The following is a 16,755-nucleotide window of genomic DNA, read 5'->3' as shown; positions in this document are numbered from 1 at the left end:
ACCATAAGCTTAAAAAAATGCTGTAGATATATTTAGTATTATGAATGGGTTTCTGATACCATCATAGGTAAGGGTTTGTTCATGCCCCAAGTCCACTGAATGGCTGCCTGCTGTGCCACCAGTTACACCTTACACTTAGCAGTTAGGGAAGAAACAGAGGGCTTTATCAGAGAGAAGCAGACCACCATCTTCACTTTCTATGGACTTAAATGTGGGTTAGGTCTGTCTAGGTCTTAGAATTGAGAATTAAAACACATATAACTTAACCTTCTGAGGAGATTAAGAATTCTTGCATAAAGAAGCCATTGTGTCAGAATTTAATCTCAACAAAAGTTCCTGTTTAACCACTTTTCTTTCTAAAGCCTCAAACATTTAGTCTAGCCCATTTATATAGGCTGCATGTGGTGTCTTCACACAGCTGACTTGCTTCCTTCAACATTGTCTGCAGTGAATATTGAAAAAATTAAGGGAGAAGCAGAAGCTACATGGAGATGTATCAATAGTAAGATTCAGTGGTTTAACAGGGTAAATTGAGCTGTGAGCTGGAATGCAAAATTACAAGCCTATTTAGAAAGAATTCCCAACAAACTACCTAGTTTTTTTTAGGCAAATTCTATGTCCTTTCTAAGGCACAGACATAATTTCCAGGATATACTTCTAGAAAGCCTTTTATTCTTGTGAGTGCTTCAAATACTGATGCAAAGTTTTTCAGGACAAAATTCTTTTTATAATTCAGTAATAGTCTTTGAAAAGTTAGCTGTTGTTAGCTGTCTAACTTAGTTGGTAACTGCAAATTGAAATTGTAGTGTAGGTTCCCTTTTTAAGAGAAATTCAGTGACTGATGTTCTTCAAGACACTTTGTCCATGACTTTTCTGCTGCTCTTACTTCATCTGGATTCTCATACTATGAGTTTGGAAGAACATGAAGGACTTAATAAAGTATGACAGCTTTGGACTGTCAGTTCACATACACAGAATATGTATGTGAAGAGTTCTATCATGATATATTTAACTTTTCCTGCAAGAGGGAATGATTCCAAAGAACTATAAAGCAGGAAGTGATGATTAAACTGTAGATACAACTATCTGAGTGAATTTGAAATAGAACTAAGTTTAGGGAAGGTGATAATTCTCACTGATAATGCTTTAAAGCCTGCTAATTTATACTAGCAGAGAAGGGGAAACATTCACCTAGCTGCCACTACTGAAGTAGAAAAAGGACTTGCATATGTGAATTATTAGCTATTTTAAAGTAAGAAGTAATTAAGGAAGTACATAAACATGTCAATATATATAAAGTAGAAGTATAGGCAGTTAACCATATTTGCTTCTTAACAAAGGGGACTATTTGACATTGGATTGAAAAAAAAAAAAAGAGCTTTATGTCATTGTTCTTTTTTCCTTTTGTTTAATATAATTTTTCTCTCCAGCATATTGATAGGTGGATATACCTGACTGTGTAAGGTGTCACTAAGTGTGTTGCTTTTCTACCCTTAGTCTGTTCTCTTTTGAAATTCATGAAACAAACATACTGACATACATATAATTTTTCTTAAAATGTTAGATTTTCTTGCTGTTCTGTCAAGGTTAGCTATGGCTGCATCTATTGCAGGCATAAGATGTGCAGCTGTTGTAGTATGCAGCTCGGTGTAGGTTTCCAGGCTGGATAGCACAGCATTGAGAATGGTGCAGGGAGGTGATTGTCCCACCATACTGTGAGCTGATGTGGCTTCACTGAGTGCCGTGTGCAGTTTGGGGTACCACACTGTACAAAGGACATCAGACTATTAGAGTGAGTCCAGGGGAAGGACATCAAAGTGGTGAAAATTCTCAAGGACAAGACTTATGAGTAGTGTCTGAGGTCGCTTGGCTTATCCTGATTGAAGAAGAGAAGGCAGAGGGGTGACCTCATTGCAGTCCACAACTTCCTTACCGGCACAGGGAGGTGGGCTGGGGAGCTTCAGATGGGACATTATGAAAAGGCTCTCCAACCAGAGGGTGGTTGTTCAGTGGAACAGTCTCCCCAGAGAGCTGGACATGGCACCAAGCCTGTTTCAGGAGCACCTGGATAATGCTTACAGTGTATAGTTCAGTTGTAGGCAGCCTTTTGAGGAGCAGAGAGCTGGAGTCCATGCTTCTTATGGATCCCTTCCAACTCAACATATTCTATGATTCTATATGTTTTACATTTTGTCTGAGAGCTCTGCTGCTGTGACTGCATTGTTAGAGCCCAGGCAGCAAGTTCATGTAAAGCTGAAGAATGTTTATGTGGGATTCAATACAGCAGTAACTACATGATAAGCATCTCAATTTTTCTATTACCATTATGTTACACTTCATTAGAGTTGGATCTTTCATTTTTCTCAGACAATTTCAGTAATAAATGATGACACAGATGATGTAAATGGTGTAATTCTGTTGATTTCAATTTAGTGCCATCTGCGTACAGACCCCAGGCTTATTGTGGTCCTGTCACATCTCCTCTCTTTTGGTCCCTTGTTGATGCTGATATTGATATTGTGTCTTATATTTATAAATAACTTGTGAGCACTTAGTGCTATTCATCTTCAGGCAGTTTACATGTGTTAATTAAAGAATATGCTCAGCACCTCTGGGCTGTAGGTAATTTGTTATTTTTATTAGCTGTTCCCATAATGAATCTGTGACATTAGTACAGATTTTTTGAACACAAAGAGGCATAAATAACATCTAATTGAGAATTTTAGGAAACAAAAGTCTCAAAATGAAATCACTTTATGATACTTGAATATTATTTAACATTGCCTTTGACAGGAAAAGTCTTGGTAGAATAAGTTGGAAGTGTCATTTGGATTTTCAAGTGTCAAGTGTCCACTCAATTTTCGTGGAAAACAAATATTTACTATAATAATAGCTAGTAATAATTAATTTTTATTAATCAAGAATTTTTTTATTTATTTAAGAAAATATTGTAATAATATTTTATTTTTAAAAACCCATAATATTTTCAGACATTCAATATTTGTTTAAAAGCTGTTAATATAATTCACTTTGCTAGAAAATTTTTGAAAATTAATAATTCTAATGCCTATTTATATTTCCTTATTGCAACCATAATTGCCTATTTGTATTTTTTACTAAAAAAATTGTTTTTTCTCCATCCCAAATTTCTAATCCATGAGCTCTGACAACAGTCTTTACAGAGAAAATTATTTTTTGAGGACTTAAGGGAACAAATAGGCAAAAAATTGGACTGAGGAGTTAAGTAATTTGTTTTTTTGCAGGGATGGCTAAGGGTTAGTGTAAAAAAAACCCAATTTCTTTGCAGAAGCTTAAATTATAGAAGACCATCAGAAATTACTGGTTAAACTGAAACAATGAGGATTAATTGAATAAAGAAATAGAGGGGAAAGCTGTAATCAACTTCGTAGATGAGTTCCTCAAGCCTTAGTACTGGGGAAGACCTTTAATATTTTTACTGGTGGCTTTGGCATAGAGAACAAGAAAGCTGTAATTAAATACATTGGCCACAAAAAGTTGGATACTTATCAGCACAGGGGAGCAATGGGATACTGCACAATAGAGAACCAGATGACCTTCTGAACTCCCGTAGTGAAAATGAATGCAATAAAACACCACTAAGTGTAAAATCAGGAATTTAAGAACTAATAAGTTTTTCTTCTCTGAACTGCAGGCCAGGGACTGCTGTGTGGCTCAGTCTTGATCAACAGTCCTGAATTCCGCTTTCCATAGCAGGGTAACTGAGCCCAAGCTGCTTATTAGGAGCAATTTTTGACCCATGCTGCTCTCCTACACTGTGTGCTGGCATTGTCTGGGAGATGCTGGTTAGCAAAGGCCTGACTGTGCCAGGAAGCATAAGAATTAGCAGGAATCCTGGGCCAGCACCTGGCTCCGTGACAGGGTTGTGTCTTGCTAGTATAGGCATAGTCTCAAAGAGCAAATTCTATTTGGTCTTGAAAAATGAAAGCAGAAGAGGGTATGTGATTGGTCACTGTAAAAACATCAGGCAGCAACCACTGAGGAGAGAAAGGAGCTATTTACATTTAATGACAATACTGGTACAAGAATAAATAGCAATAAACTAGTTTGGAATAAGTGAGCACTGGAAATTGAAAGGCATTCTTTCCATTGTCTCTGTAGGACTTGGAAAAGTGTTTTGACAGATTTTGGGCTCATTATTCTTAGTTAACTTTAAGAAAATTTATTATATTATGAAGTTTAAAAAAAATATTTTCTTTGAAACAGCAGGCAACTGGAAACAATCCATGAGGTTTCTTCCTATCCAGTATACTTAATGAGCTTAAGTTTACTAAGAAAATTGCAGGAGCTGTGTGCTCGGTTCTTTTGCTTTTCTGAGACTGTTACAAATCTGAAAGTTTGGTAAACATGTAGCTTGGTCAACTGTACATTCTCAGTATATTAAGTAATTATTCAAATTTCCAAGGTTAAAGACCATGGTCCTTTTTGAACCATGCTGTAAACTCTGTTCACTTAGAGCAGGTTTATTTCATGCCAAACCCAGTGCACTTAATAAACCCTCATGGCCCTCTGGAGTACTGTGTAGGTTTATGGATTCCATTTTGGAAGCAATGCAGCTGTATTTGTGGAGACATAATATTGACCAGTTTGTACTATGTCCAAAGCACAGCCCATGTCACAATAGCCATTTTCTCACTGGAAGATTGTACACCATTCTAGTTCTTCATGAAGTCATGAAAGCTCACAAAGGAGCTAAGTAGGGTCAATATGGCAGTGTGGAGAAATTATTCACTGTCTTCATTGGCATGGACTGGACTGTTTTGAGTTGTGCCTGTGCCATAATGAAAAAACTCAAATTATTGCCTTTACAAATCTTCAAGAATATCAGATATTTTATACATTAACTTCTTCATTTTATACAATGTATTTTAGGAAGGATGTGCTTTGGCTTTTATTAACCCAGCTAGATTCATGTTCTAACAGTTTCTAGTCCTACTGTGCATGTAGAGGGGTTGAAAAATGTATGAAGAAAATTACTAGTATATGTCATAAAGATAGTAAAAGTGATACAAAAGAGATACACTGTCCATTAGGACAAGGTCACCATTAGTACAAAACAGTATATCTTTTAAAAATTGTAGTCACATAATTTTCTCTTTTGCTTGAAAGATAGTGTCAGGTAAATATACGTACTGTATCACATGCATGCACAAGATGTGATATGCTTATTTCACTCTGACTTTGTTGCTTATGGCCATTATAACTTTTCATACATAATGTATCCATTCACTACAAAGTCAAGAGCAAATATAATCACTCCCCCAATACAAAGAATTTTTGTAGTGCAAATACATATATCCCTTAAAATATATGTAACGGTATTTGTCTCATACTAGTATTATAAACTTTCCCACTTTTCTTAGCTGGTATTGGAATTCTTGTGATATTTAATGCAATTTTGGGGGATAGATATCCGTTTCTCATTATAGATATAAGACAAATATTCTAGCAGTTTTGACATTCAGTAAAACTGATTGTAACATGAAAGTCAGTACCATAGCACAGACTAGTGGCATAGCAAAATATTGAAAAAACAGGTAATCTTTATCAACTTTTATCAAAGTCACGAATTCAGAGATTAACTTAGCTCATGTAATGTACTTCGCCGACTAAATGCATTAATGTAACAGAAGGAAATGAAAAGGGGACTTGTCTGTACAGTCAGAGCAGTAAAATGAAATGGAAGATTTTCTGTTTCATTAAAGTTATAACCAGACTCTGCTGCTTACAGTGTATGAACATAAAGATTTATTCCAATCAGTCTAAAATAATGATTTTGTGTCTTTAAAATAGATCTTAGCAGCTGCAAAAGATGCATCTGTATCGTGGACCCAAACCTCTAGAATTATGTCTCTATAGAGAAATTGTACAGACATTGCAAAAGGCTCTGTGTTTTCCAAAAATATGAATGTTGGCTATGGATAGCACATGCTATAAATAAATCTTCCACACTCATAGACACTTCCATTAAAAAGGAATGCCAACCCAGAAATTTTTAAAGGAAACACCTTACAGAAAACAGCACAAATTTTCCCTCACCAGTAGTGGAAATCAGTACTCTTGGCTGTAAGAGAAGAACACAGACTTCAGATGGGGAGAGCAAAAGGGCACTACTGGTTTTGTAATGCAAATATGAGACATGTTTTGGTAGTGTATAGAAACAAGTAGATAAGATTTTATATTTTAGCTAACTTCTATAAGTCTTCCAGTCTGATTTGAGGAAGATTGAATTCTAAGTAATAAGTAGTGTACTAAAAAGTTTTATTTCTGACAGGGACAATTAAGAATGTTATTTTACTGAAAAATTTTGGGAGATCTTAATGTATTCTGAAAAAAACCCAGTAACCAGAAAAGCAGTCATTTTCTGGGGAGATGATATTCAAAGGGATCCTCACAGTCCCAAACCCAAGACACTCACTTATTAAAACTATAGTTCTTTGGAAAAAATGTTACATTTCAAATAGGCAAAATGAAGAAAGATTAGCAGAAACAGGGGCTAGAGGTAAAGAAGATACCATTGACCCCTACTGATACTGGGTCTGTGTTCCCTGAAAATGGACAGATTTGCTACAGTAAATTGTAGTTTCCATGACTGTGCAGAGGAAGGTGACTCATGTTACACAGTGACAGTTTGGCAGTGTCTGTTCCACATTGGCATGTGGACTCTTTTGGATGGTGCTCAGTGACAGGATAAGGAGCAATGGCCACAAACTGAAATACAAGAAGTTCCACCTCAGCATGATGAAGAGCTTATTAACACTGAGAGTGGCAAAGCACTGGAAGAGGCTGCCCAGGGATGTCGCTCCCTCTCTGGAGGCATCCCAAACCCACCTGGACACGTTCCTGTGTCACCTGCTCCAGATGACCCTGCCTTGGCAGAGGGGCAGATCTGGATGATCTCCAGAGGTCCCTTCCAACCCTAATGATTCTTTGAACCTGTCATCAAAGTGACTAATGGAGAGATGTACTACATCCCTGGAGAAACTTCTTTAGTACGGGATGGCTTCAAACATTGCACTGGTCCATGAGGTAATGAAGTTTTGTACCAGTGAAATTAGGGAAAAAAAAACCAAAACAGGATAAGCAGTAATGTGTTTGCAATCATGATTAGTTACCTTGATGATCCAAGCAGAGTTTTTCTACTCTTCCTTTTGTCTCCTATTTATTTTCAGTGCTGTAGTCTTGTTACCTTATATAATTTTAAAAGAATTGTATCCTACATGAAATATGAGAGCCAAAAACCCCAACAACAACATGTGAAATTTGCTTAAGACTACTAGCAGCAAGCACAGCAGTTAATATAATACTAATATATATTAGATTCTTCTGCCAAGCAGGTGAACTCTAATAGATTTGGCGGAATACTATGCAAGCATTGCACTACAATTTTTCACCTCAGCACACCTTTAATTTGAAGTAATGTTCTAAAGGCTGATGAGGATTTGGTGTAATAATTTCTTAGGTTGTAGTGTCAAAGCTATCAAACTAAAGCTTATGCATAATCAAATATACTGAGCCTTTTAATCTCATCTTAAATAGAATGAGGTTTTCATTTTCTTCTCAGGTTTTACTGTTAGACCATCTATAACTGTACTTACAGGAACAGTGAGTGATGTTTTTTAAGGTAGCTGTCTTTTCAGACGATCTATCTGAAAATACTAAAATGTGTCCTACTATATCCTTTTATTAAATTGTTTTGTTTTCACTTGAAATATCTGCAGATGTAATTTATTGATAAATATATTTCCCATTTATTGTGGTATGTCACATATGTTTTGAAGAATTTTATCTAAGAACAAAAAAATTTAATATATGTTTTAGGACAATACAAAGAAGTGATTTTTTTTTTTTGCATTATTTATTTCTAATATGTAGATGTGAAATTGCTGATTCCTATAGGTTTTGCAGAATTTGTTTTATGGGCCCATGTAATAATGAGTGCTAATAATATGTGATGAAAGCTGCTGGACAGTGTTGGAAGTGGGAGAATATTAAGAATAATCTTGCCAAAAATAGTGAAGAAATAAAAAATGAGTTAGAACCTATTAGTTCACTGTATAGAACTAACCTTTGAGAATGGAAAGCAGATGGAAGGTTTAAGGTCAATCTGTCTAATCCAAATTTGGAACACTTATTTTCAGTGTTGTATATTTAAAAAAATATTATTTGAAAGAATAGATATAAGGGGTAATGTGAAAATGTCAGGTATGTTTAGTGCATTCTTTTCAGCAATGAGAAGCTGATTTGAACTTCAGCAATGCCTCTTGTATGCACTAGGTGGAGTTTCAGCCTTTATTATGGAAAATAATATCTCCATCCAGTGCCACTAGCCCCTGAGGTTCTAGTTATAAACTAGTACTTAGCGTTGGAGAGGAGACTCTTTCCCATATTTCCTTTTCAAATTGGCAGTGTTCTCGTGTGGAGGAGTGACACCCACAAATTTCAACACTGATTTTTGTGTACCAAATATGCTCATGACTGTTTTTAGGAGGGCGGTTAGGAGAGTTGCAAATGTGTGTAATGGATAGTGCCTACTCTGGAGTGCAGATTTCTATGTAAGGGGATAGTCTTTTTTAATTTCAGTTTTAGAAGGGAAAATTCTATGTTTTCTTCTCCCAGGTTTACCAAAATACATGTACTGAGCATGCAGACCACTCGTGTGGTCTTTGCTTCTCTGCAGTGCTGCTGTCACAGTCCCAGTAATCGCTCTGGCCTGGCAGGGACTTGGCAGGGACAGAGCTGCTCTGCATGTGTGTGAGCTGCTGAGCACTGTGTCCCAGGCACCTGGGGGCAGGAGGAGAAATCCTGTCCAGGAACATGCCACCGTGCCGTCTGTGCTCTTACGACACCATCTTACAAGTGTGTCTGTATTTAATTGAGAGGTCTGCACTATAAATTACCAGTATTTTTTAAATTGCAAGAATGCTTCTACCTGCTGCAGTAAGATGGGGAAGGCAATTTTGTCCAGTGCTATTTGAGGGCTTGTAATTTTTGTGCTCACTGGAAGCACAAACATTTCTGTCTATGTGACAGTTCCCATTCTTCCCACTGTGTGTGATTATTTGAAGCTAAAATTATGTTAAGGGTCAACACTATGAAATCCTGCATGTTGAAGTTATGTTGGAAATAAGGGTTCATCAGGAGTGGGACCTGTAATTATCATTAAATGCTCCTAGAAAAGCAGAAAAAAAATCTGCAAAATTCATACATCTCTGCATCTCTGCATTTTAAATGCCATGTGTTTGATTTTTTTTTTTTTTTTTTTTTTTTTTTTTTTTTTTTTTGCAATCTGAAATACCCTAAATAAACTTTTCAGGAATCAGGTTAGGTCTGGAGTACTCCTCCTGATTCTACTTTTAGAGGAGGCGATAGGAAATCATATTAAATCATCTGGTCCTTTCATTGTTCTGACACATACACGGAAAGTTTAGAACTACTTTCAGCTGTGTAAAGACATAGCAGAAATATTAGTGTCTTTTAATTGCTATTGATTAAAGAGGGCAAAAATATTTCTGTCTTGGGTTCTGAAATTTCACTTTGCTGCTTTCTCATGTACTTTCTATCTTAATTAGCAAAGGCAAAACAGACCTGTTCTTAAATATGTATTTGAATGATGTCCAGGCCTGAAGCATACACAGTTTTGTCCTTTGAATGTTTCTAAGGATATCAGATGTACCTCCGAGAGCAAGCTGCTTCTTGGGGAGTCTCTTTTTTGCCCTCAGTGCTTTGGTGGTTTGTTCTGTATTGTTGATGTATGCAGACATGAGTTCTCATAAATGTTAACAGCCCTATAAAAAGATAAGAAGGAAGTTTTCTAGGATGGGGCATACCACCACCATTAAACGGGCAAGTGACGCCTCCTTTTCCTGCCCCAGCCCAACAGTTTGAGAATGAGGCAGTTGGTGACTGTAGTTTGAGTATGAGCCTTGCATCCAAATAACCTTCTACATGAAGCTCTCATTGAAAGATTTTTTGTGAGACTTGACTAGAGAGCATGGCCCAAATTATCTATTGGATAACAGCCTGGAGAATGAAAGCAAGTTACTGATGGCAACTTCTGAAACCTTTTCTGGGGGACTGAGCTAGATGTGTGGTGGCGGTAGAAACTACATCTTCCATGTGATTCCATGGAGCTGGCTGCATTGAAAAGAGTGATGAACATTGATGTAAGCCTTTGCATGTCCTAAACTCTAAGCTATTGAAAAAAGACAGCTTGCTGTAGGATTAGAACTGGAGACATAATATATTGAAGGCTGAGCGTAGACATTCAAGGAATATATAGTAAAACTGGTACAATTTTGTCTGTGAACTTAAATAAAATATATAAAGGGAAGAGAAAGAAAAAGAAAAGGAACCTAAGGCTTAAAAAAATGAAGATTAAAGAGTGAAGGAGGAAACTTGCAGTGAATTAATACTGTCTACAATCCAAATTTTAAGATAACACAATAATCAGTTTGAATGTTTTCATGACTGGTGTGTTGTATTTGATTCACTGCATTCTGATTTATTCTCATATAACATAATAACTGAATGTTATTATGAAATTAACTTACAGATAGTTGGTATTGTTGATTTCCTGAACTGCCATGTGACTAGGGTAATCAGGTACAAAAGCTTTGCAAAGAAGTACATTTTAGAATATTAAAAAAAAATCTCATTACTATATGCAGGATCACACAACTGGGAAGCTGTAATAATTTTAATAATTTAGTAAGTATATAGTGTAAGCTAAATTGTGGGTGTGAAGTGGACACACACACACCACCTTATACATTGTGTTATTTTAGTTATAAAATGGCTTTAATTTAAAGTTGCTATGAAATTGAAGTCACTTTTTGAAGTCAGCATCTTCATGTAAGCATTGGATATAGACTACCATGGACAAAAATTAGCAGAGCATTTTGGAGAGGTATAAAATTACTTGTTTGCAACAGAAGATGGCCGTTTCTAAAGTTCCTTATTCTTAGTGAAAGAATTAAAATGGATTAAAAGTTCATTTTTCTGTTGTCCTCAAATTATAGTGTTAATTTTCAAAGCTTATATTTATTAACATTGGAACCTCAGTATTAGAACCTTTTCATTTATATAGCTACTATCTGTTGTTTTTCCTTGTATTACAAATGAAAAAAACTCACTAAAATTATTTTTGTTTGTATTTTTTTCCAAAACTAATTATTCCAAAGTTGTACAGACATATTTTATTGTATTGTAGCTAAGATATTGTAATTTTAAAATAATTAAATCCGTAGTCTTTCTACCTTTGGAAATGCTAACAGTCAGTTGATGTGTGCTTGCTGGAGACGTTGTATACAGTGTTTACAAGCTAACATTTACATTTTACATTTAAATATGTCTGAACAGGTGATGTGGGTATGTAACTTGTGCCGAAAACAGCAAGAAATCCTCACGAAATCAGGAGCCTGGTTCTATAACAGCGGGTCACACGCACCACAGCAGCCAGACCAAGAGGGAATTAGAGCTCTGAGGAACGAGGAAGCACCTCAAGAGAAAAAAGCAAAACTGCAAGAGCATCCGCAGTACCAGGGACCATCAGGTGACATATCCACACAAGCTTTGGACAAAAACAGATCTCAAGGGCTCACAAGACAAGACTCAATTAAGAATGGTTCAACAGTAAAACATCCAGTAACAAGTGACACATCAGACAGGTAAGAAAGTATTTAATGATTATCCTGGTATGATTTGATGAATTTATGCTACAAATTTGATTTTATCTTTTGCAATTTTGTCTTATTTTTATTCTGTAGCCTATAAAATACATACTGGGCATTTTGAAGAGCATTGAGAAGCCTTTTATTGATTTCAGATGGTCATATCCAGTGTGTACTCTTCATTCCTTCTCACTGAAAATACAGGGGATGAGACAGTCACAGTGTGATGGAATTTGTCCATGTGCTTGCAACTTTGTTAAATTACAGTAATTGTGCTGTGCAGAATGTTACAGTATTTCTTTTGTGGTCACTATAGCAAATCCAAAATAGGACTCAAAAAGGCAGATTAATGAAAGACATTATTTGTTCAGACTACTGAATTAGTAGACATCTGGTTGTACTTGCAGTGCATAGTATTGAGGATGGTGAAATCTTTGTGTAATGACTTTTCATGGTTTCTCAGTTTCTTGCTGTTAGCTACTGTCATTAGTATAAATATTTTTTCCTTCCCTGGTTTACATTAGTGTTACTTGTGTTGTTTGAAACTGTAATTCTATCAGCGCTAATGTAGTTAAGAGTCGGTTTAGCCAGAGACTGGAGCAGGAACTTCCCTCCCTTTTTCTTGATGTGATTATTCCAAAAAGCACCAGACAACTTTCAACCCCAGTGGCTAGGTTTTACAGGAACACAAAAATAAAAATGGTTTAATTGAATGAATTTAAGTTTTTCAATCATAACACTGCTATAGAACTTTAAATATGGTGGGAAGGGAAAGATGAGAGTGCGGTTGCTCAGGTGTTTCCATGGAAATGATATCCTCATGCGTGTGTGAGAGACCTCCAGTTGCCTTGGAATTTGGCAGCCAGAGCAGTATAATCTGGCAGCTTTTCTCTGCTGCCCAGATATGACATCATTACAGCATTTATTCTGCGAGCTTGAAACAAGCTAGACATATATAGTATCTTTACATTTAGTATAAGGAAAATAGTTTCCGTTTCTCTTCACATCTTGTGTTCCCCCATATTTTATTTCCTATTTTCGGTCTTATATGAGAGCAAATTCGATGTAATGAATCTAGCCTTTTTTATTTAACTTATCCTGCCTATTGCTGTTTGCTCTGATTTTGGCTGTTGGGTTCAGTACTTAGTAGTCCTGAGTGCTCCTCAGTTACATGTACAGTGTCTGAAAAACACAGCTGGCACCCTAACCTGCCATTAGGGAGCAGGAGTGACAGACTGATTCTCTCGTGGCTCATTTTTTCCCGCTGATTTTGCCAGGAAATTTGTATCATAGATAACATGATAATAGAAAAATCCCAAACCCTTGTTAGCAGCAGCATTTTAACTCTAAAAGTGCTTTTATATTATATGCATGCAGAAGTATGGAGGGAGAGAATGATACATAAATAAATATTTAATTAAAATATGCAATATGCATTTACCCTAAGTAGAGTTAAATGGTAAACATGGACAGTATAAAGCCATATTTTCCAACAGGAAGAATGCAGGCTTTGTGTCTGAAATCAGAACTATTTTGCTGATTGTGATCACTTCTACTTGATATATTATTTAAGTTCAGATAGTTTTTTCAGTCGTTAGCCTCTTTATGATTTATTTGGATAATAATACTGATGTTCCCTAAATAACATATACAAGTGTGCTTTGAATATGATATATATTATATACTATGGAAGGATAGAGGGTCTTCCTGAATAATTTTATTCCCTCATGTTCCCCACATAGACTTTTTTTCTGGACCTAATGAAAAAGATTCCTCTATGATGCCCATTTAAAGACTTACTGGTCAAATGGACTTTTAGAGGAGAATATCAACAGCTCTGAGAAAAACTACTCCAGAATTCAACTAGGTACCTGCAGAAATTGAGCAATTAACTAGTATATTAGGCCATTTGTCTACATGAAGGAATTATTTGAGAAAAGCATGGCCATTAAAAATGTCCAAAATAATAAGGAAATATACAAAAAAGTCTCAAGTATTTAGAAGCGGCTGTTGCTTACCTTGCACAATCACAACAATGGAAGTAAGTAGAAAGTGAGAACTATATTTTCTGTCTTATTTTTCATCAGAAAGACATTAGTTTTGACACAAAAAATAATTAAAAATGTTAAAAACAATAACCACTTGTCAAAAGAGAGGTATTGCTAAGACTTTATACATTCGGGTTATGCTTAGAAGTTCTTTAAATCAAGTATCATATATCTTATCTTGGTCATCTGGAGACATGTTGGTCACAGAGTAAAGGGCAACATTCGGTCCTTTAATCTCAAGATCATCAATGTCCTTTCTGTCTCATTCCTTACTGTGTCTTTTCTGGTTGTGCTTTTTTGTTTTTCCACCCTTGAGTAGGATGGAAAGTAGGACTGATGAGGACTCACCATATTTTTTTCCTGTTTTCTTTATTAGTATTATTCTTCATTAAAATTTTATTACTTCAACCATTAGACTAGTATTCTATTTCCTTGATGTAAGCAACAGTCCCATTTGCAATTGATAGATCCCAGCCTGTTTAGACAGATAGATAGGTACTTATGTATAAATCTTCTCTGATCTGTAATTTTTTGCCTGAAGAAGCCTGGGATGATTTTGGATTGCACATTCTCCAAGAACATGTTTTTTATATTGTATGCATTACAGAAAAAAGTAAAATGTAAAAAAAAAAAAAAAAAAGTTCAGAAGTAAGTTGTACTTAACAAGAGCAGAACAGTTTTTCATTACTTTTTTTTTTCTAGTTCATATAATCAAATCATAGCATGACTTAGACTGCAACCTTAAAATCATCTAGATCCACCTAACCTGCCATGGTCAAGGACATCTTCCACTGGACCACTGCTCAAAGCCCCATCCAGCCTGGTCTTGAATATTTCCAGAGATGGGGCCATTCACAACTTTTCTGGATAACCTGTTCCTGTGCTGCACTACTCTCATAGTACAGATTTTCTTCCTTATATCTAGCCTAAATCGACCCTCTTTCAGTTTAAGTTCTTTATCACAGTATTTACATTCTGGCCTATGGTGCTTTTACTGCTTTTTATATAGTAAACCTGTGGGTAGGGCAGGGGCAGCAGGCACACGTGTATGATTCACTAAATGACCATGGTGTTTTTGACATTGTTTGAGGTGAGACCAATGTAATTTGTCCCACATGGAGGTTTTGTGCTAAGCACAGTTGAACTGTGATCATGTGTAGTGGTTTTCACAGACTTAAACTTATGTGCAGGTTGTATGAATGCTGATACAGTGTAACACTAGATTCCCTGAAAACTGCAAAATGATGTGAATCCAAGAAATGTGAAATATTATTTTAAGTAAACCATAGACTCAGAAGGTCTATTCTGAGGTCTGTTGAGCACAGATGGTAGATTTGTAGCTGCAGTTCTTTGATTTGCAGATTCACATTAATTCTGGATTAGGCAAAGAGGTCTGATTTTATTTTATTTTCGTCAAGATCTTTCATGTAGTCTATTGTTCCCAAGATCTACACTACTCATCATACAATATGTGTTTTATTTCTAGCAGAAAAATAATTTGAACAGACATAATCTTTTTTTTTCCCAGTCATTCTGCAGGAAGCAATCAGCTTGTGAAATGGTTGATTTCTTCATTCCAAGCCCATGTTTATATTTTCCTATTAAAACGTGTACAACATCCTAAAATTAAAATCTGGGAAACAAGGAACCTAATGCTGATATGAAGCTTTTTTTATTTGTCATTCTCCTTGCCTGAATTGTTAGGTCTTTATGTGATGCTGCCATGCTTAGCTTTTAAAATAATTATTTTTCTTGCTCTCAGTAGGATCCATTGTAAAGCCATTTCAGTAATTTTCCACATATGAACTCAATGTTTTAAACTGCAAATATTTTGTGACATTCCAGAGGTGTTGCTTCACAAACCTTTATTCTGTACATATACATAGCTCTCCAAAAGTAGTAAACGACTCATGCATCTTCCCAAAGCAAGGTTACAATGACACAGCTATTAATATATATCTGAAACAGTGTTATGTAGTTCAAGTAGATGTGAATTTTTGAGTGTTTAAAAAAAATATTAATATTTTCCCTAATCTGTATTTATGAATCCAAAATGTTCTTCACAATTTGAAAATGATGACTTTAATTTTACAATATAGGTTTTCTCACTAGTGGAAGAAAAACTTCCTCAAGGATATTTTTCATGAGATTCAATGAAAAAAAAAAGAAAGTGAAAATATTGTGAGAATGTTCATTTTCATGTGTTATGAGTCAATTTATTCCTGCTGCATCTATCAGAGATTGAGCCTTGTCACAAAGAGAGAATTGGTTCTTGGTATAGGAAAAGATCATGATCTGTAAGCTCATGATCTGAAGGAAGACTAATAAATAAAGCTGCCGGAACCCTTTTCAGATTAACTGTAAGGATATGAGATTAAATCATAAAAACCAGAACAAAAACAACAAATTGAGAGAGTGAGCAGCTGCAGAGTTGCACAACAGTGGTATTTATTTTCCAGGCCAGCAGACACAGTAAAGATATATCCTACTTCCCTCTCCTTTGTTTTCTCCTTTCAGAGATACATATGTATTTGGGGGTTTATTTTCTATCAACCCTCTTACTTTGGAAAAAAAAGAGGATTTTTAGGGTGGTTTCCCTTAGGCTTGGAGAATACATTTTATTCTGAGTAAGAAATGCAAACAAGAGGCTACTTGGGTCTAAAGATGCAGGATTTGTGTTTGTATTCTTTATGAAATATATACATGTGCTTCCCACATATAAAGGCTTTATTCTGTTGTGTCACCAAATAGCAGTAGCATTGAAAGTGGTTTCCTGTGTCCCTTTCATTCCATTCTTGGGAGGAATGCCAGTATGAGCTGGCAGTGTAGGATCTGTCTTTTGGGACTGCAGTTGGGGATGTCAGGGTGTGAACAGAGAGGAAAAAAGAGACCAAAACAAGAGAGAAAAGGAGGAGACAGGAAAAAGCAGGCATAAGTGAGACGAGAAACATGAAAGAGCAGCATGAATTTAAAAATGAAAATGTGTCCCTCTGTTT

General features: G+C 35.8%; 1 protein-coding gene across 22 annotated transcripts in view; it reads left to right on the top strand.

Annotated features, from left to right (window-relative positions):
- RIMS2 (regulating synaptic membrane exocytosis 2) overlaps positions 1-16,755 on the top strand; it is a 446,434-nt gene that overhangs the window by 101,457 nt on the left and 328,222 nt on the right. For all 22 annotated transcript variants that reach the window (XM_068183223.1, XM_068183411.1, XM_068183392.1 and 19 more), the window contains one exon: positions 11,401-11,708. In XM_068183223.1, the coding sequence (XP_068039324.1) occupies positions 11,401-11,708 (308 nt within the window). The remainder of the gene's footprint in view (positions 1-11,400; positions 11,709-16,755) is intronic.

This window comes from Anomalospiza imberbis, chromosome 1 (genome assembly GCF_031753505.1).
Source record: "Anomalospiza imberbis isolate Cuckoo-Finch-1a 21T00152 chromosome 1, ASM3175350v1, whole genome shotgun sequence".
NCBI lineage: Eukaryota > Metazoa > Chordata > Aves > Passeriformes > Viduidae > Anomalospiza > Anomalospiza imberbis.
This window is presented reverse-complemented; position numbering and strand designations above follow the sequence as displayed.